The 26,121-nt window shown below is 49.0% G+C and overlaps 1 protein-coding gene across 3 annotated transcripts in view; it reads right to left on the bottom strand.

Moving 5' to 3' along the window:
• The window catches only part of ankmy1 (ankyrin repeat and MYND domain containing 1), a 140,376-nt gene that overhangs the window by 47,538 nt on the left and 66,717 nt on the right, over window positions 1-26,121 (bottom strand). For all 3 annotated transcript variants that reach the window (XM_068041357.1, XM_068041358.1, XM_068041359.1), the window contains one exon: window positions 22,447-22,618. In XM_068041357.1, coding sequence (XP_067897458.1) covers window positions 22,447-22,618 — 172 coding nt within the window. The remainder of the gene's footprint in view (window positions 1-22,446; window positions 22,619-26,121) is intronic.

Below are 26,121 nucleotides of genomic sequence, written 5' to 3'. Positions count from 1 at the left end.
TCTCACTGTGTCACTCTCTTTCTCTCTCTCCCTCTCAGTGTGTCACTCTCTATCGATGTGTTACTCTCCCTCACTCATTGTATCATTCTCTCTCACTCAGTGTGTCACTCTCTCACACTCAGTGTTATTTTCTCACTCAGTCTGTGTGATACTCTCACTCAGTGTGTTACTTTCTCACTCCATGTGTCACCCTCACTCAGCGTGCCACTCTCACTCACTCAGTGTGTTACTTTCTCACTACGTGAGTCACTCTCTCACTCAGCGTGTCACACTCTCACTCAGTGTTTCCCTCTCTCTCACTCAGTGTGTCCCTCTCTCTCCGTGTGTCACTCTCTCTCACTCAGTGTGTCACTCTCACTCACTCAGTGTGTCACTCTCTCTCACTCAGTGTGTCCCTCTCTCTCAGTGTGTCACCCTCACTCCGTGTGTCACTCTCTCTCACTCAGTGTGTCACTCTCTCTCACTCCGTGTGTCACTCTCACTCACTCAGTGTGTCACTCTCACTCACTCAGTGTGTCACTCTCTCTCACTCAGTGTGTCACTCTCTCTCACTCAGTGTGTCACTCTCTCTCAGTGTATTGCTATTTTTCACTCAGTGTGCTACTCTCCCTCACTCAGTGTATCATTCTCTTACTCAGCGTGTCACTCTCTCTCAGTGTATCTCTCTCACTCAGTGTGTCAATCTCAGTGTGTCACTGTCACTCAGTGTATTGCTTTTTTTCACTCAGTGTGTCACTCCCACTCAGTGTATTGCCTTTTTTTCACTCAGTGTGTCACTCGCACTAAGTGTATTGCTTTTTTTCACTCAGTGTGTCACTCCCACTCAGTGTATTGCTTTTTTTCACTCAGTGTGTCACTCCCACTCAGTGTATTGCTTTTTTTCACTCAGTGTGTCACTCCCACTCAGTGTATTGCTTTTTTTCACTCAGTGTGTCACTCCCACTCAGTGTGTCACTCGCTCTCACTCCGTGTGTCACTCGCTCTCACTCCGTGTGTCACTCTCTCTCACTCAGTGTGTCACTCTCTCTCACTCAGTGTGTCACTCTCTCTCACTCAGTGTATTGCTATTTTTCACTCAGTGTGTCACTCTCTCTCACTCAGTGTGCCACTCTCCCTCACTCAGTGTATCATTCTCTTACTCAGCGTGTCACTCTCTCTCAGTGTATCTCTCTCACTCAGTGTGTCAATCTCAGTGTGTCACTCCCACTCAGTGTATTGCTTTTTTTCACTCAGTGTGTCACTCCCACTCAGTGTGTCACTCGCTCTCACTCCGTGTGTCACTCTCACTCACTCAGTGTGTCACTCTCTCTCACTCAGTGTGTCACTCTCTCTCAATGTGCCACTCTCCCTCACTCAGTGTATCATTCTCTTACTCAGCGTGTCACTCTCTCTCAGTGTATCTCTCTCACTCAGTGTGTCAATCTCAGTGTGTCACTGTCACTCAGTGTGTCACTCCCACTCAGTGTATTGCTTTTTTTCACTCAGTGTGTCACTCCCACTCAGTGTGTCACTCGCTCTCACTCCATGTGTCACTCTCACTCACTCAGTGTGTCACTCTCTCTCACTCAGTGTGTCACTCTCTCTCACTCAGTGTGTCACTCTCACTCAGTGTATTGCTATTTTTCACTCAGTGTGTCACTCGCACTCACTCAGTGTGTCACTCTCTCTCAATGTGCCACTCTCCCTCACTCAGTGTATCATTCTCTTACTCAGCGTGTCACTCTCTCTCAGTGTATCTCTCTCACTCAGTGTGTCAATCTCAGTGTGTCACTGTCACTCAGTGTGTCACTCCCACTCAGTGTATTGCTTTTTTTCACTCAGTGTGTCACTCCCACTCAGTGTGTCACTCGCTCTCACTCAGTGTGTCACTCCCACTCAGTGTGTCACTCGCTCTCACTCAGTGTGTCACTCCCACTCAGTGTATTGCTTTTTTTCACTCAGAGTGTCACCCTCTCTCACTGTGTCAATCTCTTTCTCTCTCTGTGTGTCACTCTCAGCGTGTCACTTTCTCACTCTGTGTCACTATCCCTCACTCAGTGTATCATTCTCTCTCACTCAGCCTGTCACTCTCTCTCACTCAGTGTGTCACTCTCACTCACTCAGTGTGTCACTCTCCCTCACTCAGCGTGTCACTCTCCCTCACTCAGCGTGTCACTCTCCCTCACTCAGCGTGTCACTCTCTCTCAATGTGTCAATCTCTCTCACTCAGTGTGTTATTTTCTCACTCTGTGTGTCACTCTCTCTCAGTGTGTCTCTCCCACTCAGTGTGTCACTCTCTCTCTATGTCACTCTCCCTCACTCAGTGTATCATTCTCTCTCACTCAGCGTATCGCTCTCCCTCACTCAGCGTGTCGCTCTCCCTCACTCAGCGTGTCGCTCTCCCTCACTCAGCGTGTCGCTCTCCCTCACTCAGCGTGTCGCTCTCCCTCACTCAGCGTGTCGCTCTCCCTCACTCAGCGTGTCGCTCTCCCTCACTCAGCGTGTCGCTCTCCCTCACTCAGCGTGTCGCTCTCCCTCACTCAGCGTGTCGCTCTCCCTCACTCAGCGTGTCACTCTCCCACTCAGCGTGTCACTCTCCCACTCAGCGTGTCACTCTCCCACTCAGCGTGTCACTCTCCCACTCAGCGTGTCACTCTCGCTTAGTGTATTGCTCTTTTTAACTCAGTGCGTCACTCCCTCTCACTCCGCGTGTTACTTTCTCACACTCAGTGTGTCACTCTTACTCAGTGTCTCACCCTCACTCAGGGTGTCACTCTCTTTCACTCAGTGTGTCACTCTCTCTCTCTGTGTCACTCTCACTCAGTGTGTCACTCTCTTTCACTCAGTGTGTCACTCTCTTTCACTCAGTGTGTCACTCTCTCTCAGTGTGTCACTCTCACTCAGTGTATTGCTATTTTTCACAGTGTGTCACTCTCTCTCAATGTGCCACTCTCCCTCACTCAGTGTACCTCTCTCACTCAGTGTGTCAATCTCAGTGTGTCACTCCCACTCAGTGTGTCACTCTCAGATTCAGTGTGTCACTGTCACTCAGTGTGTCTCTCTCACTCACTCAGCATGTCACCCTCTCTCACTCAGTGTGTCACTCTCTTTCATTCAGTGTGTCACTCTCACTCAGTGTGTCACTCTCACTCAGTGTATTGCTATTTTTCACTCAGTGTGTCCCTCTCTCTCACTCAGTGTGCCACTCTTCCTCACTCAGTGTGCCACTCTTCCTCACTCAGTGTGTCTCTCTCACTCAGTGTATTGCTCTTTTTCACTCAGTGTGTCACTCGCTCTCACTCAGTGTGTCACCCTCTCTCACTGTGTCACTCTCTTTCTCTCTCTCCCTCTCAGTGTGTCACTCTCTATCGATGTGTTACTCTCCCTCACTCATTGTATCATTCTCTCTCACTCAGTGTGTCACTCTCTCACACTCAGTGTTATTTTCTCACTCAGTCTGTGTGATACTCTCACTCAGTGTGTTACTTTCTCACTCCATGTGTCACCCTCACTCAGCGTGCCACTCTCACTCACTCAGTGTGTTACTTTCTCACTACGTGAGTCACTCTCTCACTCAGCGTGTCACACTCTCACTCAGTGTTTCCCTCTCTCTCACTCAGTGTGTCCCTCTCTCTCCGTGTGTCACTCTCTCTCACTCAGTGTGTCACTCTCACTCACTCAGTGTGTCACTCTCTCTCACTCAGTGTGTCCCTCTCTCTCAGTGTGTCACCCTCACTCCGTGTGTCACTCTCTCTCACTCAGTGTGTCACTCTCTCTCACTCCGTGTGTCACTCTCACTCACTCAGTGTGTCACTCTCACTCACTCAGTGTGTCACTCTCTCTCACTCAGTGTGTCACTCTCTCTCACTCAGTGTGTCACTCTCTCTCAGTGTATTGCTATTTTTCACTCAGTGTGCTACTCTCCCTCACTCAGTGTATCATTCTCTTACTCAGCGTGTCACTCTCTCTCAGTGTATCTCTCTCACTCAGTGTGTCAATCTCAGTGTGTCACTGTCACTCAGTGTATTGCTTTTTTTCACTCAGTGTGTCACTCCCACTCAGTGTATTGCCTTTTTTTCACTCAGTGTGTCACTCGCACTAAGTGTATTGCTTTTTTTCACTCAGTGTGTCACTCCCACTCAGTGTATTGCTTTTTTTCACTCAGTGTGTCACTCCCACTCAGTGTATTGCTTTTTTTCACTCAGTGTGTCACTCCCACTCAGTGTATTGCTTTTTTTCACTCAGTGTGTCACTCCCACTCAGTGTGTCACTCGCTCTCACTCCGTGTGTCACTCGCTCTCACTCCGTGTGTCACTCTCTCTCACTCAGTGTGTCACTCTCTCTCACTCAGTGTGTCACTCTCTCTCACTCAGTGTATTGCTATTTTTCACTCAGTGTGTCACTCTCTCTCACTCAGTGTGCCACTCTCCCTCACTCAGTGTATCATTCTCTTACTCAGCGTGTCACTCTCTCTCAGTGTATCTCTCTCACTCAGTGTGTCAATCTCAGTGTGTCACTCCCACTCAGTGTATTGCTTTTTTTCACTCAGTGTGTCACTCCCACTCAGTGTGTCACTCGCTCTCACTCCGTGTGTCACTCTCACTCACTCAGTGTGTCACTCTCTCTCACTCAGTGTGTCACTCTCTCTCAATGTGCCACTCTCCCTCACTCAGTGTATCATTCTCTTACTCAGCGTGTCACTCTCTCTCAGTGTATCTCTCTCACTCAGTGTGTCAATCTCAGTGTGTCACTGTCACTCAGTGTGTCACTCCCACTCAGTGTATTGCTTTTTTTCACTCAGTGTGTCACTCCCACTCAGTGTGTCACTCGCTCTCACTCCATGTGTCACTCTCACTCACTCAGTGTGTCACTCTCTCTCACTCAGTGTGTCACTCTCTCTCACTCAGTGTGTCACTCTCACTCAGTGTATTGCTATTTTTCACTCAGTGTGTCACTCGCACTCACTCAGTGTGTCACTCTCTCTCAATGTGCCACTCTCCCTCACTCAGTGTATCATTCTCTTACTCAGCGTGTCACTCTCTCTCAGTGTATCTCTCTCACTCAGTGTGTCAATCTCAGTGTGTCACTGTCACTCAGTGTGTCACTCCCACTCAGTGTATTGCTTTTTTTCACTCAGTGTGTCACTCCCACTCAGTGTGTCACTCGCTCTCACTCAGTGTGTCACTCCCACTCAGTGTGTCACTCGCTCTCACTCAGTGTGTCACTCCCACTCAGTGTATTGCTTTTTTTCACTCAGAGTGTCACCCTCTCTCACTGTGTCAATCTCTTTCTCTCTCTGTGTGTCACTCTCAGCGTGTCACTTTCTCACTCTGTGTCACTATCCCTCACTCAGTGTATCATTCTCTCTCACTCAGCCTGTCACTCTCTCTCACTCAGTGTGTCACTCTCACTCACTCAGTGTGTCACTCTCCCTCACTCAGCGTGTCACTCTCCCTCACTCAGCGTGTCACTCTCCCTCACTCAGCGTGTCACTCTCTCTCAATGTGTCAATCTCTCTCACTCAGTGTGTTATTTTCTCACTCTGTGTGTCACTCTCTCTCAGTGTGTCTCTCCCACTCAGTGTGTCACTCTCTCTCTATGTCACTCTCCCTCACTCAGTGTATCATTCTCTCTCACTCAGCGTATCGCTCTCCCTCACTCAGCGTGTCGCTCTCCCTCACTCAGCGTGTCGCTCTCCCTCACTCAGCGTGTCGCTCTCCCTCACTCAGCGTGTCGCTCTCCCTCACTCAGCGTGTCGCTCTCCCTCACTCAGCGTGTCGCTCTCCCTCACTCAGCGTGTCGCTCTCCCTCACTCAGCGTGTCGCTCTCCCTCACTCAGCGTGTCGCTCTCCCACTCAGCGTGTCACTCTCCCACTCAGCGTGTCACTCTCCCACTCAGCGTGTCACTCTCCCACTCAGCGTGTCACTCTCCCACTCAGCGTGTCACTCTCGCTTAGTGTATTGCTCTTTTTAACTCAGTGCGTCACTCCCTCTCACTCCGCGTGTTACTTTCTCACACTCAGTGTGTCACTCTTACTCAGTGTCTCACCCTCACTCAGGGTGTCACTCTCTTTCACTCAGTGTGTCACTCTCTCTCTCTGTGTCACTCTCACTCAGTGTGTCACTCTCTTTCACTCAGTGTGTCACTCTCTTTCACTCAGTGTGTCACTCTCTCTCAGTGTGTCGCTCTCACTCAGTGTGTCGCTCTCACTCAGTCTGTCACTCTCTTTCACTCAGTGTGTCGCTCTCTTTCACTCAGTGTGTCGCTCTCACTCACTCCATGTGTCACCCTCTCACACTCAGTGTGTTACTTTTTCACTTCGTGTGTCACTCTCTATCACTCAGCGTGTCACTCTCTCTCACTCAGCGTGTCACTCTCTCTCACTCCGTTTGTCACTCTCTCTCACTCAGCGTGTTACTCTCACTCACTCAGCGTATCACTCTCTCTCACTCAGCGTATCACTCTCCCTCACTCAGCCTGTCACACTCTCTCACTCAGCGTGTCACTCTCCCACGCAGCGTGTTACTTTCTCACTCCGTGTGTTACTCTCACTCTGTGTCAATCTCTCTCGCTCAGTGTATTTTCTCACTCTGTGTGTCACTCTGTCTCACTCAGCGTGTCACACTCTCTCATTCAGCGTGTCACTCTCTCTCATTCAGCGTGTCACTCTCCCTCACTCGGTGTATCATTCTCTCTCACTAGGCGTATCACTCTCTCTCACTCAGTGTGTCACTCTCCCTCACTTGGTGTGTCACTCTCCCTCACTTGGTGTGTCACTCTTCCTCACTCGGTGTGTCACTCTTCCTCACTCGGTGTGTCACTCTCTCTCACTAGGCGTATCACTCTTCCTCACTCAGTGTATCGCTCTCTCTCACTCAGCGTGTCACTCTCTCTCACTCAGTGTGTCACTCTCTCTCACTCAGTGTGTCACTCTCCCTCAATGTGTCACTCTCCCTCACTCAGCCTATCATTCTCTCTCACTCAGCCTGTCACTCTCCCTCACTCAGCCTGTCACTCTCCCTCACTCAGCCTGTCACTCTCCCTCACTCAGTGTGTCACTCCCTCTCACTCCGCGTGTTACTTTCTCACACTCAGTGTGTTACCTTCTCACTCAGTGTGCCACTCTTACTCAGTGTCTCACCCTCACTCAGGGTGTCACTCTCTTTCACTCAGTGTGTCACTCTCTCTCTCTGTGTCACTCTCACTCAGTGTGTCACTCTCTTTCACTCAGTGTGTCACTCTCTCTCTCTGTGTCACTCTCACTCAGTGTGTCACTCTCTCTCTCTGTGTTGCTCTCACTCAGTGTGTCGCTCTCACTCAGTGTGTCGCTCTCTTTCACTCAGTGTGTCGCTCTCACTCACTCAGTGTGTCGCTCTCACTCACTCCATGTGTCACCCTCTCACACTCAGTGTGTTACTTTTTCACTCCGTGTGTCACTCTCTATCACTCAGCGTGTCACTCACTGTCAGTCAGTGTGTCAGCCCACTCTCAGTGTCATTCTCTCTCAGTCTGCGTGTCACTCTCTCACACTCAGTGTGTTACTTTCTCACTCAGTCACTCTCACTCAGTGTGCCACCCTCACTCAGTGCGTCACTCTCTCTCACTCAGTGTATTGCTCTTTTTGACTCAGTGTGTCACTCGCTCTCACTCAGTGTGTCACCCTCTCTCTGTGTCACTCTCTTTCTCTCTCTCTGTGTCACTCTCAGTGTGTTACTCTCTCTCCCTCTGAGTGTGTCACTCTCTCTCAATTTGTCACGCTCCCTCACTCAGTGTATCATTCTCTCTCAATCAGTGTGTCCCTCTCTCTGTGTGTCACCCTCACTCCGTGTGTCACTCTCTCTCACTCAGTGTGTCAGTCTCTCTCACTCCGTGTGTCACTCTATCACACTCAGTGTGTCACTCTCACTCACTCAGTGTGTCACTCTCTCTCAGTGTGTCACTCTCACTCAGTGTATTGCTATTTTTCACTCAGTGTGTCTCTTTCTCTTACTCAGTGTGTCACCCTCACTCAGTGTGTTACTCTCACTCAGTGTGTCACTCTCTCTCACTCTGTGTCACTCTCTCTCACTTCGCGTGTCACTCTCTCTCACTTCGCGTGTCACTCACTCAGCGTGTCTCTCTCTCACTCAGCGTGTCACTCTCTCTCACTCAGCGTGTCACTCTCTCTCACTCAGCGTGTCACTCTCTCTCACTCAGTGTATCATTCTCTCACACTCAGTGTATCATTCTCTCACACTCAGTGTTACTTTCCCACTCCGTTTGTCACTCACTCTCACTCAGCGTGCCACTTTCTCACTCACTCAGCGTGTCACTTTCTCACTCAGTCAGTGTGTTACTTTCTCACTCAGTCAGTGTGTTACTCTCTCACTCCGTGTCACTCTCTCTCACTCCGTGTCACTCTCTCTCACTCCGTGTCACTCTCTCTCACTCAGCGTGTCACTCTCTCTCACTCAGCGTGTCACTCTCTCTCACTCCGTTTGTCACTCTCTCTCACTCCGTTTGTCACTCTCACTCACTCAGTGTATCATTCTCTCTCACTCAGCGTATCACTCTCTCTCACTCAGCGTATCACTCTCCCTCACTCAGCCTTTCACACTCTCTCACTCAGCGTGTCACTCTCCCACGCAGCGTGTTACTTTCTCACTCCGTGTGTCACTGTCACTCTGTGTCAATCTCTCTCGCTCAGTGTATTTTCTCACTGTGTGTGTCACTCTGTCTCACTCAGCGTGTCATTCTCTCTCACTAGGCGTATCACTCTTCCTCACTCAGTGTGTCACTCTCCCTCACTCAGTGTATCATTCTCTCTCACTAGGCGTATCACTCTCTCTCACTCAGCGTGTCGCTCTCTCTCACTCAGCGTGTCGCTCTCTCTCACTCAGCATGTCACTCTCTCTCACTCAGGGTGTCACTCTCTCTCACTCAGGGTGTCACTCTCTCTCACTCAGGGTGTCACTCTCTCTCACTCAGTGTGTCACTCTCCCTCAATGTGTCACTCTCCCTCACTCAGCCTATCATTCTCTCTCACTCAGCCTGTCATTCTCCCTCACTCAGCCTGTCACTCTCCCTCACTCAGCCTGTCACTCTCCCTCACTCAGTGTGTCACTCCCTCTCACTCAGTGTGTCACTCCCTCTCACTCCGCGTGTTACTTTCTCTCACTCAGTGTGTCACTCTTACTCAGTGTCTCACCCTCACTCAGTGTGTCACTCTCCCTCACTCGGTGTGTCACTCTTCCTCACTCGGTATGTCACTCTTCCTCACTCGGTGTGTCACTCTCTCTCACTAGGCGTATCACTCTTCCTCACTCAGTGTGTCACTCTCCCTCACTCAGTGTATCATTCTCTCTCACTAGGCGTATCACTCTCTCTCACTCAGCGTGTCGCTCTCTCTCACTCCGCGTGTTACTTTCTCACACTCAGTGTGTTACCTTCTCACTCAGTGTGTCACTCTTACTCAGTGTCTCACCCTCACTCAGGGTGTCACTCTCTTTCACTCAGTGTGTCACTCTCTCTCTGTGTGTCACTCTCACTCAGTGTGTCACTCTCACTCAGTGTGTCACTCTCTTTCACTCAGTGTGTCACTCTCACTCAGTGTGTCACTCTCACTCAGTGTGTCACACTCTCTCTCTGTGTCGCTCTCACTCAGTGTGTCGCTCTCACTCAGTGTGTCGCTCTCACTCAGTGTGTCGCTCTCTTTCACTCAGTGTGTCGCTCTCACTCACTCCATGTGTCACCCTCTCACACTCAGTGTGTTACTTTTTCACTCCGTGTGTCACTCTCTATCACTCAGCGTGTCACTCACTGTCAGTCAATGTGTCAGCCCCACTCAGTGTGTCACTCTCACTCTCAGTGTCATTCTCTCTCAGTCTGCGTGTCACTCTCTCACACTCAGTGTGTTACTTTCTCACTCAGTCACTCTCACTCAGTGCGTCACTCTCTCTCACTCAGTGTATTGCTCTTTTTGACTCAGTGTGTCACTCGCTCTCTGTGTCACTCTCTTTCTCTCTCTCTGTGTCACTCTCAGTGTGTTACTCTCTCTCCCTCTGAGTGTGTCACTCTCTCTCAATTTGTCACGCTCCCTCACTCAGTGTATCATTCTCTCTCACTCAGTGTGTCCCTCTCTCTCAGTGTGTCACCCTCACTCCGTGTGTCACTCTCTCTCACTCAGTGTGTCAGTCTCTCTCACTCCGTGTGTCACTCTATCACACTCAGTGTGTCACTCTCACTCAGTCAGTGTGTCACTCTCACTCACTCAGTGTGTCACTCTCACTCAGTGTATTGCTATTTTTCACTCAGTGTGTCTCTTTCTCTTACTCAGTGTGTCACCCTCACTCAGTGTGTTACTCTCTCACTCAGTGTGTGACTCTCTCTCACTCTGTGTCACTCTCTCTCACTTCGCGTGTCACTCTCTCTCACTTCGCGTGTCACTCTCTCTCACTTCGCGTGTCACTCTCTCTCACTCAGCGTGTCACTCTCTCTCACTCAGCGTGTCACTCTCTCTCACTCAGCGTGTCACTCTCTCACTCAGCGTGTCACTCTCTCACTCAGCGTGTCACTCTCTCACTCAGCGTGTCACTCTCTCTCACTCAGCGTGTTACTTTCTCTCACTCAGCGTGTTACTTTCTCTCACTCAGCGTGTTACTTTCTCTCACTCAGCGTGTCACTCTCACTCACTCAGTGTATCATTCTCTCACACTCTGTGTTACTTTCCCACTCCGTTTGTCACTCACTCTCACTCAGCGTGTCACTCTCACTCAGCGTGCCACTTTCTCACTCACTCAGCGTGTCACGTTCTCACTCAGTCAGTGTGTTACTTTCTCACTCCGTGTCACTCTCTCTCACTCCGTGTCACTCTCTCTCACTCAGCGTGTCACTCTCTCTCACTCAGCGTGTCACTCTCACTCACTCAGTGTATCATTCTCTCTCACTCAGTGTATCACTCTCCCTCACTCAGCCTGTCACACTCTCTCACTTAGCGTGTCACTCTCCCACGCAGCGTGTTACTCTCACTCACTCAGTGTATCATTCTCTCACACTCTGTGTTACTTTCCCACTCCGTTTGTCACTCACTCTCACTCAGTGTGTCAGTCTCTCTCACTCCGTGTGTCACTCTCTCTCACTCAGTGTGTCAGTCTCTCTCACTCCGTGTGTCACTCTCTCTCACTCCGTGTGTCAGTCTCTCTCACTCCGTGTGTCACTCTCTCTCACTCCGTGTGTCACTCTCCCTCACTCGGTGTGTCACTCTCCCTCACTCGGTGTGTCACTCTTCCTCACTCGGTGTGTCACTCTTCCTCACTCGGTGTGTCACTCTTCCTCACTCGGTGTGTCACTCTCCCTCACTAGGCGTATCACTCTTCCTCACTCAGTGTGTCACTCTTCCTCACTCAGTGTGTCACTCTCCCTCAATGTGTCACTCTCCCTCAATGTGTCACTCTCCCTCACTCAGCCTATCATTCTCTCTCACTCAGCCTGTCACTCTCCCTCACTCAGCCTGTCACTCTCCCTCACTCAGCCTGTCACTCTCCCTCACTCAGCCTGTCACTCTCCCTCACTCCGCGTGTTACTTTCTCACACTCAGTGTGTTACCTTCTCACTCAGTGTGTCACTCTTACTCAGTGTCTCACCCTCAGTCAGTGTGTCACTCTCCCACTCAGTGTGTCACTCTCCCTCAATGTGTCACTCTCCCTCACTCAGCCTATCATTCTCTCTCACTCAGCCTGTCACTCTCCCTCACTCAGCCTGTCACTCTCCCTCACTCAGTGTCACTCCCTCTCACTCAGTGTCACTCCCTCTCACACTCAGTGTGTTACCTTCTCACTCAGTGTGTCACTCTTACTCAGTGTCTCACCCTCACTCAGGGTGTCACTCTCTTTCACTCAGTGTGTCACTCTCTCTCTCTGTGTCACTCTCTCTCTCTGTGTCACTCTCTCTGTGTCGCTCTCACTCAGTGTGTCGCTCTCTTTCACTCAGTGTGTCGCTCTCACTCACTCCATGTGTCACCCTCTCACACTCAGTGTGTTACTTTTTCACTCCGCGTGTCACTCTCTATCACTCAGCGTGTCACTCTCTCTCACTCAGCGTGTCACTCTCTCTCACTCAGCGTGTTACTTTCTCTCACTCAGTGTGTCACTCTCACTCACTCAGTGTATCATTCTCTCACACTCTGTGTTACTTTCCCACTCCGTTTGTCACTCACTCTCACTCAGCGTGTCAGTCTCACTCAGCGTGCCACTTTCTCACTCACTCAGCGTGTCACGTTCTCACTCACTCAGTGTGTTACTTTCTCACTCCGTGTCACTCTCTCTCACTCCGTGTCACTCTCTCTCACTCAGCGTGTCACTCTCTCTCACTCAGCGTGTCACACTCTCTCATTCAGCGTGTCACTCTCTCTCATTCAGCGTGTCACTCTCCCTCACTCAGTGTGTCACTCTCCCTCACTCAGTGTATCATTCTCTCTCACTAGGCGTATCACTCTCTCTCACTCAGCGTGTCACTCTCTCTCACTCAGCGTGTCACTCTCTCTCACTCAGCGTGTCACTCTCTCTCACTCAGCGTCACTCTCTCTCACTCAGCGTCACTCTCTCTCACTCAGCGTCACTCTCTCTCACTCAGTGTCACTCTCCCACTCAGTGTGTCACTCTCCCACTCAGTGTGTCACTCTCCCACTCAGTGTGTCACTCTCCCTCAATGTGTCACTCTCCCTCACTCAGCCTATCATTCTCTCTCACTCAGCCTGTCACTCTCCCTCACTCAGCCTGTCACTCTCCCTCACTCAGCCTGTCACTCTCCCTCACTCAGTGTCTCACCCTCACTCAGGGTGTCGCTCTCTCTCACTCAGCGTGTCGCTCTCTCTCACTCAGCGTGTCGCTCTCTCTCACTCAGCGTGTCGCTCTCTCTCACTCAGCCTGTCGCTCTCTCTCACTCAGCCTGTCACTCTCCCTCACTCAGCCTGTCACTCTCCCTCACTCAGTGTGTCACTCTCCCTCACTCAGCGTGTCACACTCTCTCATTCAGCGTGTCACTCTCTCATTCAGCGTGTCACTCTCTCATTCAGCGTGTCACTCTCCCTCACTCAGTGTATCATTCTCTCTCACTAGGCGTGTCACTCTCCCTCACTCAGTGTGTCACTCTCCCTCACTCAGTGTGTCACACTCTCTCATTCAGCGTGTCACTCTCTCTCATTCAGCGTGTCACTCTCCCTCACTCAGTGTATCATTCTCTCTCACTAGGCGTGTCACTCTCCCTCACTCGGTGTGTCACTCTCCCTCACTCGGTGTGTCAGTCTCCCTCACTCGGTGTGTCAGTCTCCCTCACTCGGTGTGTCAGTCTCCCTCACTCGGTGTGTCACTCCCTCTCACTCAGTGTGTCACTCCCTCTCACTCCGCGTGTTACTTTCTCACACTCAGTGTGTTACCTTCTCACTCAGTGTGTCACTCTTACTCAGTGTCTCACCCTCACTCAGTGTGTTACTCTCCCACTCAGTGTGTCACTCTCCCTCAATGTGTCACTCTCCCTCACTCAGCCTATCATTCTCTCTCACTCAGCCTGTCACTCTCCCTCACTCAGCCTGTCACTCTCCCTCACTCAGCCTGTCACTCCCTCTCACTCCGCGTGTTACTTTCTCACACTCAGTGTGTTACCTTCTCACTCAGTGTGTCACTCTTACTCAGTGTCTCACCCTCACTCAGGGTGTCACTCTCTTTCACTCAGTGTGTCACTCTCTCTCTGTGTATCACTCTCACTCAGTGTGTCACTCTCTTTCACTCAGTGTGTCACTCTCTCTCTCTGTGTCACTCTCACTCAGTGTGTCACTCTCTTTCACTCAGTGTGTCACTCTCTCTCTCTGTGTCACTCTCACTCAGTGTGTCACTCTCACTCAGTGTGTCACTCTCTCTGTGTCGCTCTCACTCAGTGTGTCGCTCTCACTCAGTGTGTCGCTCTCACTCAGTGTGTCGCTCTCTTTCACTCAGTGTGTCGCTCTCACTCACTCCATGTGTCACCCTCTCACACTCAGTGTGTTACTTTTTCACTCCGTGTGTCACTCTCTATCACTCAGCGTGTCACTCACTGTCAGTCAGTGTGTCAGCCCCACTCAGTGTGTCACTCTCACTCTCAGTGTCATTCTCTCTCAGTCTGCGTGTCACTCTCTCACACTCAGTGTGTTACTTTCTCACTCAGTCACTCTCACTCAGTGCGTCACTCTCTCTCACTCAGTGTATTGCTCTTTTTCACTCAGTGTGTCACTCGCTCTCACTCAGTGTGTCACCCTCTCTCTGTGTCACTCTCTTTCTCTCTCTCTGTGTCACTCTCAGTGTGTTACTCTCTCTCCCTCTGAGTGTGTCACTCTCTCTCAATTTGTCACACTCCCTCACTCAGTGTATCATTCTCTCTCACTCAGTGTGTCCCTCTCTCTCAGTGTGTCACCCTCACTCCGTGTGTCACTCTCTCTCACTCAGTGTGTCAGTCTCTCTCACTCCGTGTGTCACTCTATCACACTCAGTGTGTCACTCTCACTCAGTCAGTGTGTCACTCTCACTCACTCCGTGTGTCACTCTCTCTCACTCAGTGTGTCAGTCTCTCTCACTCCGTGTGTCACTCTATCACACTCAGTGTGTCACTCTCACTCAGTCAGTGTGTCACTCTCACTCAGTCAGTGTGTCACTCTCACTCACTCAGTGTGTCACTCTCACTCAGTGTGTCACTCTCTCTCAGTGTGTCACTCTCTCTCAGTGTGTCACTCTCTCTCAGTGTATTGCTATTTTTCACTCAGTGTGTCTCTTTCTCTTACTCAGTGTGTCACCCTCACTCAGTGTGTTACTCTCTCACTCAGTGTGTCACTCTCTCTCACTCTGTGTCACTCTCTCTCACTTCGCGTGTCACTCTCTCTCACTTCGCGTGTCACTCTCTCTCACTTCGTGTGTCACTCTCTCTCACTTCGTGTGTCACTCTCTCTCACTTCGCGTGTCACTCTCTCTCACTTCGCGTGTCACTCTCTCTCACTCAGCGTGTCACTCTCTCACTCAGCGTGTCACTCTCTCACTCAGCGTGTCACTCTCTCTCACTCAGCGTGTTACTTTCTCTCACTCAGTGTGTCACTCTCACTCACTCAGTGTATCATTCTCTCACACTCTGTGTTACTTTCCCACTCCGTTTGTCACTCACTCTCACTCAGCGTGCCACTTTCTCACTCACTCAGCGTGTCACGTTCTCACTCAGTCAGTGTGTTACTTTCTCACTCCGTGTCACTCTCTCTCACTCCGTGTCACTCTCTCTCACTCAGCGTGTCACTCTCTCTCACTCAGCGTGTCACTCTCTCTCACTCAGCGTGTCACTCTCTCTCACTCAGCGTATCACTCTCCCTCACTCAGCCTGTCACACTCTCTCACTTAGCGTGTCACTCTCCCACGCAGCGTGTTACTTATTCACTCCGTGTGTCACTTTCACTCTGTCAATCTCTCTCGCTCAGTGTATTTTCTCACTCTGTGTGTCACTCTGTCTCACTCAGCGTGTCACACTCTCTCATTCAGCGTGTCACTCTCTCTCATTCAGCGTGTCACTCTCTCTCATTCAGCGTGTCACTCTCCCTCACTCAGTGTATCATTCTCTCTCACTAGGCGTATCACTCTTCCTCACTCAGTGTGTCACTCTCCCTCACTCAGTGTGTCACTCTCCCTCACTCAGTGTATCATTCTCTCTCACTAGGCGTATCACTCTCTCTCACTCAGCATGTCACTCTCTCTCACTCAGCATGTCACTCTCTCTCACTCAGCATGTCACTCTCTCTCACTCAGCGTGTCACTCTCTCTCACTCAGTGTGTCACTCTCCCACTCAGTGTGTCACTCTCCCTCAATGTGTCACTCTCCCTCAATGTGTCACTCTCCCTCACTCAGCCTATCATTCTCTCTCACTCAGCCTGTCGCTCTCCCTCACTCAGCCTGTCGCTCTCCCTCACTCAGCCTGTCGCTCTCCCTCACTCAGCCTGTCACTCTCCCTCACTCAGTGTCTCACCCTCACTCAGGGTGTCGCTCTCTCTCACTCAGCGTGTCGCTCTCTCTCACTCAGCGTGTCGCTCTCTCTCACTCAGCGTGTCGCTCTCTCTCACTCAGCGTGTCGCTCTCTCTCACTCAGCGTGTCGCTCTCTCACTCAGCGTGTCGCTCTCTCTCACTCAGCCTGTCGCTCTCTCTCACTCAGCCTGTCACTCTCTCTCACTCAGCCTGTCACTCTCCCTCACTCAGCCTGTCACTCTCCCTCACTCAGCCTGTCACTCTCCCTGACTCAGCGTGTCACACTCTCTCATTCAGCGTGTCACTCTCTCATTCAGCGTGTCACTCTCCCTCACTCAGTGTATCATTCTCTCTCACTAGGCGTGTCACTCTCCCTCACTCAGTGTGTCACTCTCCCTCACTCAGTGTGTCACTCTCCCTCACTCAGTGTGTCACACTCTCTCATTCAGCGTGTCACTCTCTCTCATTCAGCGTGTCACTCTCCCTCACTCAGTGTATCATTCTCTCTCACTAGGCGTGTCACTCTCCCTCACTCAGTGTGTCACTCTCCCTCACTCGGTGTGTCAGTCTCCCTCACTTGGTGTGTCAGTCTCCCTCACTCGGTGTGTCAGTCTCCCTCACTCGGTGTGTCACTCTCTCTCATTCAGCGTGTCACTCTCTCTCATTCAGCGTGTCACTCTCTCTCCGTGTGTCACTCTCACTCTGTGTGTCACCCTCTCTCACTCAGTGTGTCACTCTCTCTCACTAGGCGTATCACTCTCTCTCACTCAGTATGTCACTCTTCCTCACTCGGTGTGTCACTCTCTCTCACTAGGCGTATCACTCTTCCTCACTCAGTGTGTCACTCTTCCTCACTCAGTGTGTCACTCTCCCTCACTCAGTGTGTCACTCTCCCTCACTCAGTGTGTCACTCTCCCTCACTCAGTGTATCATTCTCTCTCACTAGGCATATCACTCTCTCTCACTCAGCGTGTCGCTCTCTCTCACTCAGCGTGTCACTATCTCTCACTCAGCGTGTCACTCTCTCTCACTCAGTGTGTCACTCTCCCTCAATGTGTCACTCTCCCTCACTCAGTGTATCATTCTCTCTCACTCAGCCTGTCACTCTCCCTCACTCAGCCTGTCACTCTCCCTCACTCAGTGTGTCACTCTCTCACTGTGTCACTCTCTATCTCTCTCTCACTGTGTCACTCTCAGTGTGTTACTCCCTCTCCCTCAGTGTATCACTCTCTCTTAATGTGTCGCTCTCCCTCACTCAGTGTATCATTTTCTCTCACACTCAGTGTGTTACTTTCTCACTCAGTGTGTCACTCTCATTCAGTCTGTGTGTCTCTCTCACTCAGCGTGTCACTCTCTGTCACTCTGCATGTCACTGTCAGTGTGTCACTCTCTGTGTGTCACTCTCTCTGTGTGTCACTCTCTCTCACTCAGCGTGTCACTCTCTCAGTGTCTCTCTCACTCCGTGTATCTGTCACCCTCACTCTGTGTCACTCTCCCTCTCTCAGTGTGTCACTCTCTCACTCAGGGTGACACTCTGTCTCTCTCACTCAGTGTATCACTTTCTCTTAGTGTGTCACTCTCTCTCAGTGTCTCACTCTGTGTGTCAATTTCTCTCAGTGTTTCACTCTCACTCAGTGAAAAGCCAACAGTGATGTCACAGGAGAACTGCAAGGTGATTGGTTGGTGAGACACTGCTGTTAGGGATTAGCTCTAAATAGCTGGGTAACTATCTCAGGTAAGAAAACTTTAAAAGTTATTTCATATATAGTAAGTAGTGTTTTTTTAAGGGAGTTCTGTAGTAATGAGGACCAGGGAAGAAGGGCCCTAGAGTAACTGATATTATTGGACATTAAGATCTTCCAGAAGGTTTAATTTAATTTAAAGGGTTAAGTCATGGCAGGAGAGCTCAAAGCCGTGGTGTGCTCCTCGTGCTCCATGTCGAAAGCCGGGAACAATTCCAGTGCCCGGGACCAGCATGTGTGTAGGAAATGTATTCAGCTGCAGCTCCAGGAAGCCTGGGTTTCTGAGCTGGAGCGGCAGCCGGGGACACTGTGGAGCATCCACGAGGCGGAGAGTATCGTGGATAGCACGTATAGAGAGGTGGTCACACCGCAGGGTCAGACTCCACAGGCAGGAAGGGAATGGGTGACCACCAGGCAGAGCAAGAGGACTAGGCAGGCAGTGCAGGAATCTCCTGTGGCTATTCCCCCGCAAAACAGATATACTGCTTTGGATGCTGTTGGGGGAAATGGCCTCTCAGGGGAAAGCAGCAACAGCCCAATTCATTGCACCACGGTTGGCTCTGTTGCACAGGGGAGGAGTAAAAAGTGTGGGAATGCAATAGTTAGAGGGGATTCAATTGTAAGGGGAATAGATAGGCGTTTCTGTGGCTGCAAAAGAGACTCCAGGATGGTATGTTGCCTCCCCGGTACTAGGGTCAAGAATGTCTCATAACGGTTACAGGACATTCTGAAGGGGGAGGGTGAACAGCCAGTGGTCGTGATACACATTGGTACAAACGACATAGGTAAAAAAAAGGATGAGTTCCTAAAAGCAGAATATGGGGAGCTAGGAAGTAAGTTGAAAAGTAGGACCTCAAAGGTAGTGATCTCAGGATTACTACCAGTGCCACGTGCTAGTCAGAGTAGAAATAGCAGGATATGTTGGATTAATAGGTGGCTGAAGAGATGGTGTGAGGGGGAGAGTTTTAGATTCCTGGGGCATTGGGACCGGTTCTGGGGGAGGTGGGACCAGTACAAACTGGACGGGTTACACCTGGGAAGGACCGGGACTGATGTCCTCGGGGGAGTATTTGCTAGAGTGGTTGGGGAGGGTTTAAACTAAAATGGCAGGGGGATGGGAACCTTTGCAAGGAGTCAGAGGAGGGGGGATCAATGCCAAGAACAAAAGACAGTGGGGGGAATAAGAAAAGTGATAGGCAGAGAAATCAAGGGCCAGAATCAAACAGGGCCACAGTGAAAAATATTGGGAAGAGGACAAGTAATGTTAAAAAGACAAGCCTTAAGGCTTTGTGCCTTAATGCGTGGAGCATTCGCAATAAAGTGGATGAATTAATTGAGCAAATAGATGTAAACGGGTATGGATATAGTCGGGATTACGGAGACATGGCTGCAAGGTGACCAGGGATGGGAAATGAACATCCAGGGATATTCAGTATTTAGGAAGGACAGACAAAAAGCAAAAGGTGGTGGAGTTGCATTGCTGGTTAAAGAGGAAATTAACGCAGTAGTGAGGAAAGATATTAGCTCTGACGATGTGGAATCTGTATGGGTAGAGCTGAGAAACACTAAGGGGCAAAAAACGTTAGTGGGGGTTGTATATAGACCCCCAAACTGTGGTGGTGATGTTGGGAATGGCATTAAACAGGAAATTAGAGACGCATGCGATAAAGGAACATCTGTAATTATGGGTGCGTTTAATCTGCATATAGATTGGGCAAATCAAATTAGGCACAATACCGTAAAGGAGGAATTCTTGGAGTGTATACAGGATGGTTTTCTGGACCAATACGTTGAGGAACCAACTAGAGAACAGGCTATCCTAGACTGGGTATTGTGTAATGAGAGAGGAATAATTGACAATCTAGTGGTGCGAGACCCCTTGGAGACGAGCGACCATAATATGATAGAATGTGGGGAGGTGGTGGCATAGGGGTAATGGCACTAGACTAGTAACCCAGAGCCCCAGACTAATACTTTGGAAACATTGATTCGAATCTCACCAAGCCAATCAGAGAATGGCTCTCTGCTTCAAGTTCTTTCTGCGGGCGGCACAGTGGCACAGTGGTTAGCACCGCAGCCTCACAGCTCCAGCAACCCGGGTTCAGTTCTGGGTACTGCCTGTGCGGCGTTTGAAAGTTCTCCCTGTGTCTGCATGGGTTTCCTCCGGGTGCTCCGGTTTCCTCCCTCCTCCAAAAGACTTGCAGGTTGATAGGTAAATTGGCCATTGTAAATTGCCCCTAGTGTAGGTAAGTGATAGGACAATGGTGGGGATCTGGCAGAGAATATGGGATTAATGTAGGATTAGTATAAATGGGTGGTTGTTGGTCGGCACAGACTCGGTGGGCCGAAGGGCCTGTTTCAGTGCAGTATGTCTAAAAATTAAAAAAAAATTAAAAAAAATTCTTCATCAAGATGGAGAGTGATGTAATTGATTCTGAGACAGGGTCCTGAATCTTAGGAAAGGAAACTACAAAGGTGTGAGGCGTGAGTTGGCCATGACGGATTGGGAAACGTTACTTAAAGGGATGACGGCGGATAGGCAATGGCAAACATTTAAAGAGCGCATGGATGAACTGCAACAATTGTTTATCCCTGTCTGGCTCAAAAGTAAAATGGGAAAGGTAGCCAAACCATGGCTTACAAGGGAAATTAGAGATAGTATTAGATCCAAGGAAGAGGCATATAAATTGACCATGAAAAACAACAGACCTGAGGATTGGGAGCAGTTTAGAATTCAGCAAAGGAGGACCAAGGGATTGATTAAGAAGGGGAAAATAGAGTATGAGAGCAGGCTTGAGGGAAACATAAAAACTGACTGTAAATGTTTCTGTAGGTATGTGAAGAGAAAAAGATTGGTGAAGACAAATGTAGGTCCCTTACAGTCAGAAGCAGGTGAATTTATTATGGGGAATAAAGAAATGGCTGACCAACTAAATGCATACTTTGGTTCTGTCTTCACAAAGGAGGACACAAATATCATACCAGAAATGTTGGGGAACGCAGGGCTTAGTGAGAGAGAGGAACTGAAAGAAATCAGTATTAGTAGAGAAATGGTGTTGGGGAATTTGATGGGATTGAAGGCCGATAAATCCCCAGGGCCTGATGGTCTGCATCCCAGGGTACTTAAGGAAGTGGCCCTAGAAATAATGGATGCATTGGTGGTCATCTTCCAAGATTCTATAGACTCTGGAACAGTTCCTACAGATTGGAGGGTAGCTAATGTAACCCCACTATTTAAAAAGGGAGGTAAAGAGAAAGCAGGGAATTATAGACCAGTCAGCCTGACGACGGTAGTGGGGAAAATTCTAGAGTCCATTATCAAAGATTTTATAGCAGAGCACTTAGAGAACAGTGTTTTCAAGAAGGAGTTAGATATAGCTCTTGGGTCTAAAGGGTATGGGGTGAAAGCAGGCTACTGAGTTGGATGATCAGCCATGATCATACGCATAGTGGAGCAGGCTCGAAGGGCCTACTCCTATTTTCTATGTGCTCTCTGCGTAGCACTCTGTGTTTACAAAGTGTCACTCTGCATCCACAATGTGTCACTAGAGTCATAGAGAGATACAGCACTGAAACAGGCCCTTCGGCCCACCGAGTCTGTGCCGACCAACAACCACCCATTTATACTAATCCTACATTAATCTCACATTCTCTACCATTCTCCTGCCACCTACCTACACTAGGGGCAATTTACAATGGCCAATTTACCTATCAACCTGCAAGTCTTTGGCTATGGGAGGAAACTGGAGCACCCGCCGGAAACCCACAGTCACAGGGAGAGCTTGCAAACTCCACACAGGTAGTATCCAGAATCGAACCCGGGTCGCTGGAGCTGTGAGGCTGCGGTGCTAATGACTGTGCCACTGTGCCACCTTCTGCTCACTCTGCTCACTCAGTGTGTTGCTATCTGCTCACTCAGTGTGTCACTGTGTTCACAATGTGTCACTCTGCTCACTCAGTGTGGTCCTGTCTGCTCACTCAGTGTGTTGCTCTCTGCTCACTGTGTGTCACTGTGTTCACAATGTGTCACTCTGCTCATTCAGTGTGGTGTTGTCTGCTCATTCAGTGTAGTGCTGTCTGCTCACTCACTGTGTTGCTCTCTCTGCTCACTCAGTGTCACTCTGATCACTCAGTGTCGTGCTGTCTGCTCACTCAGTGTGGTGCTGTCTGCTCACTCAGTGTGGTGCTGTCTGCTCACTCAGTGTGTCGCTCTCTCTGCTCACTCAGTGTCACTCTGATCACTCAGTGTGGTGCTGTCTGCTCACTCAGTGTGATGCTGTCTGCTCACTGTGTGTCACCCTGCTCACTCAGTGTGGTGCTGTCTGCTCACTCAGTGTGATGCTGTCTGCTCACTGTGTGTCACCCTGCTCACTCAGTGTGGTGCTGTCTGCTCACTCAGTGTGGTGCTGTCTGCTCACTCAGTGTGTTGCTGTCTGCTCACTGTGTGTCACCCTGCTCACTCAGTGTGGTGCTGTCTGCTCACTCAGTGTGGTGCTGTCTGCTCACTCAGTGTGGTGCTGTCTGCTCACTCAGTGTGGTGCTGTCTGCTTGCCCAGTGATCTTTAGGATGTTGTTTTTCAACTGCTGTCTGGCCTGGTGCTTCTTTGGAAGACTGGAGCTCATGGTCTGACCACAAGTGAAGCTACTGATCTTGGAAATGCTTGTTCTTTCGGAAAGTTGGGCATTACAACCCTTCACAATTTCTGCCCCACACTTCTTACCTCGGAATTGTATCTTGGACTCTGCTCTTCTTTTCAGAGGTTAGTGGTGAAGGCAAATTCCCCTCGGCAATCTGAGCATTCCTTTCAAAGATGGCCTTTGCAGTCCGACTGACCTCAGCGAGAGAAAGTGCCTCTGATTCACTAAGTTGTAATCGGTCACTAGGTTCCTGACCTGTAAAAGCACATGCTCAGAAAGGTATTGATGCCAATCCAAAATCCTGAAGTAAGTACACTCTAAAATTGGAGTTTCCTATCTTCCACTTCTCCAAAGCACAAACTGTCAGTGCTAGGCTCCGGTCTCCTATTTTTATTTAACAACTCTCGACTAAAGCCCAAGCCTATCCATCCTCGATTAGACACAGTGCACCCGCCAACTGATGGCTGATCCTTTGTTCACTGCCAGTCTTCAACATTTTTCTCTCTCTCCCTGAACCTTTCCTCTTTCTATTTTATCAGCATTTTTATGGTCAGTGTTCCTCTGAACTTTCCACTCTTACTCCTTTCAAGTCACACCCTTTCTCCTCAGGAACCACTGCACAATCTTTTTGTCACTAACTTATTCTTTCCCAGGCCCTCAGAACTGAGATTCTTCTCACGTCCTTCAATTTACCATTTCAGCTACAATCTGCAGGCTTTATAAACTCGAGCCCAGGAAGCCTAACCACTGCTTCCTCACTTACCTCACCTACCCTCCTACCATTTATTAACCTCGGCAGTGATCTATATGATGGCCTTTGGTCCTTCATCTTGTTTTCTGCAATGAGGAAACAATTGAGGCTGAAGAGTAAGGGTAGATTTGCCTTATTTCAGTGCAATCTTGTATTTGAATGGCTATTGGTGGGGATTTAGTTGGACCAGGTTGAAAAGGTAATGGAAAGTTCCTATGTTAGCTCATTAGAATAACTTCAGTTGCATGGATGGATCTAAAGAGCAGATTAGTGGTGGGAGAGGAAAACTGCACAAAGCAAATTTTCAAGGGGCAGACATGATTAAAGGTGAGTGTCACGATGCAGGGAGGCAAAAATACAGGAAGCCTTTGGAGAGCCTCGGAAGGCATTTCAACCCATTAGCAACCTTTCTGAGGCTGGAAGGAGAGGTGTACAAGAAATGACGGACAAACATAATGGAAAGGTGCAGGCATGAGTCTGCAGACAAGTGATAGAGCAGACTGGCACTTGAGCCCCTTGTTTGATGGCTCTGGAAGTTGAGGTGGAGCTGTGTAACAACAACAACTTATATTTATATAGCACCTTTAATGTAATAAAATGTCCCAAGGCATTTCACAGGAGCATTATACAAACAAAATACAACTCTGAGCTATGTAAGGAGATATGAGGGCAGATGACCAAAAGCTTGGTCAAAGAGGTAGGTTTTAAGGCGTGTCTTAAAGGAGGAAAGTGAGGTCAAGAGGTGGAGAGGTATTGGGAGGGTATTCCAGAGCTTAGGGCCTAGGCAACTGAAGGCATGGCCAACAATGGGGCAGCAATTAAAATCAGGGATGCATAAGAGGTCAGAATCAGAGGAGTGCAGATATCTTGAAGGGTTGTTCGGCTGGATGAGATTACAGAGACAGGGAGAGGTGAGGCCATGGAGGGATTTGAAAATAAGGGTGAGAATTTTAAAATTGAGGTGTTGTTTAACCGGGAGCCAACGTAGGTCAGCGAGCACAGGGGTGATGGATGAATGGGTTTAGGTGTGAGTTAGAGCATGGCAGCAGAGTTTCGGATGGCCTCAAGATTACGGAGGGTAGAATGTGGGAGACAAACAGGATTGCATCGGAATAATCAGGTATAAAGGTAATAAAGGCATGGATGAGGTTTTCGGCAGCACTTGAGCTGAGGTAGGGACAGAGTCAGGCGGCGTTATGGAGGTTATTAGAAAGACATTATAACTCCAGAGACAGCGCACAATGTAGATTTATCAGGATAATGGCATGGGGTGAGAAACTATCGTCATGAGGTGAGACTTGAGATACTGGGAATATTTTTTAAGGCAAAGGGAAGATTCACTAGAAGTCTTTGATAAATGATGAAGGGTTTTGATGGTGTAAAATGGAAACTAATATTATCTCTGATCATCAATTTATAATTTTCACTAAGGGAGTGAGATGTGAATTATAAGCTATTTCTTTCTGTAGTTCATTGTTAACCCATTGTAGTTTAGGCAGAAACCATTGGATAATTTCAGGGAAAATTGGATAAATATTGGAAGCAGAGGAAGAAACAGGGCTGTAGGGAAAAAGGGCTGCACAGCGGAACTCAGTTTGGATTGTTCTAGCAAAGGTGGCACAGGCAAGATGGGCCAAATGGCGTCCATGGCGGCCAAATATGATCACTCGCTAACCACTTTGCAAGTGTGTTTTTTTATGCAGAGATACTTCCAGGAAGAGGGGGACAATTTTCCCACCCCACAGCCCCCTCTATTCTGCCCATCATAAGAGAAAAACCATGTCAAGTGAATAAGATGTTGCATCTCCCACAAACGTATCTCCCTGCTGCATTGTGAAGGGAAATTTTAACACTTTCACCAATAAAATTATGGACTGTAGTAAAAGAGATAAAAAAACACACGCATCTGGATGAAAACTAAATCGGGAATTCAAAATGCTCCAGGTCAATTATGAGAGAAGCATCCCAGCCGAGTAAGAGAATAGTGGTGGATGTCAGCATGTCTGTCTGCTTGTAATTGTGAGCAGACAATCAGAAGTTACAGCCATTCAATGATCGAGACACTGATGAATGAGAAGACCCTAATAGAAAAACAATCTCCTGCCTAATGGACTAACAAAATATCCTCACATTGCAAAAGAAAAAGCCTCTACTAGTCAGAAATGCACCAAATCCCTTGTGCCTGCCCTGTAATGAAGCAGGTGGTTATATGTAGCACAGAGAGACACCAGCAAAGAAAAAAAACGAAAGCTCATCAAAACCACTAAGTCCTATTGCAGACTTCATCGAATCTTAAGGTACAGAAAGGGGCCATTTTCATGAGTGTGCCTATGTCGTTTCACCTGAAAGAGGTAAACAATTGGTCCCACTTCCTTGCTCTCTCCCCATAGCCCTATAAATGTTTCCTTTTCAAGTGTTCATTCACTTGTTGGTGGAAGAAGGGAAACGACCAGTTCATTTTGTATGTTCTTAATTTTGGAGTTATCAATTCAGTGGCAAATCACATTCGGTTTACTTCTGTGGTTAACTGAAGTAAACAAGGAGAGATAGATAGATAATAAATATATATAATATATGGAGAGAGATAGAGATGAAGATAGAGGGAAAGGATATGGAACCAAGACAGTGGATGAAGTTAAGATACAGTTCAGTCATGATCTCATTGAATGGCGGAATGGGCTTGAGGAGCTGAATGACCTACTCTGGTTCCTATGTTCTTCTGGTCTGAATCTCACACCTGTGCTGGTGGACGCTTCTTCTATGCATGTGTAGGAAGTCCAACCAAGCAGTGGCAATATTTGGCTGCAGGCTTACTGACGTACTGACGTTACTGTTATTGAAAGTGGCCTTTCATTCCTCTTCAGCGCGTCTCAAAGAACTGCACCCCAGCTGTAACCCACATTCATGAAAAAAATCAAGTAATAATAATGCTAAACCATTATAAATCAGTAGTTAGGACCCAGCTGGAGCGTTGTGTCCATTTCTGGGCACCACATTTTCGGAAGGA

This window comes from Heterodontus francisci, chromosome 11 (genome assembly GCF_036365525.1).
Source record: "Heterodontus francisci isolate sHetFra1 chromosome 11, sHetFra1.hap1, whole genome shotgun sequence".
Lineage (NCBI taxonomy): Eukaryota > Metazoa > Chordata > Chondrichthyes > Heterodontiformes > Heterodontidae > Heterodontus > Heterodontus francisci.
Note: the sequence above shows the minus strand (reverse complement) of the source record. Positions and strands in the feature narration are given on the sequence as shown.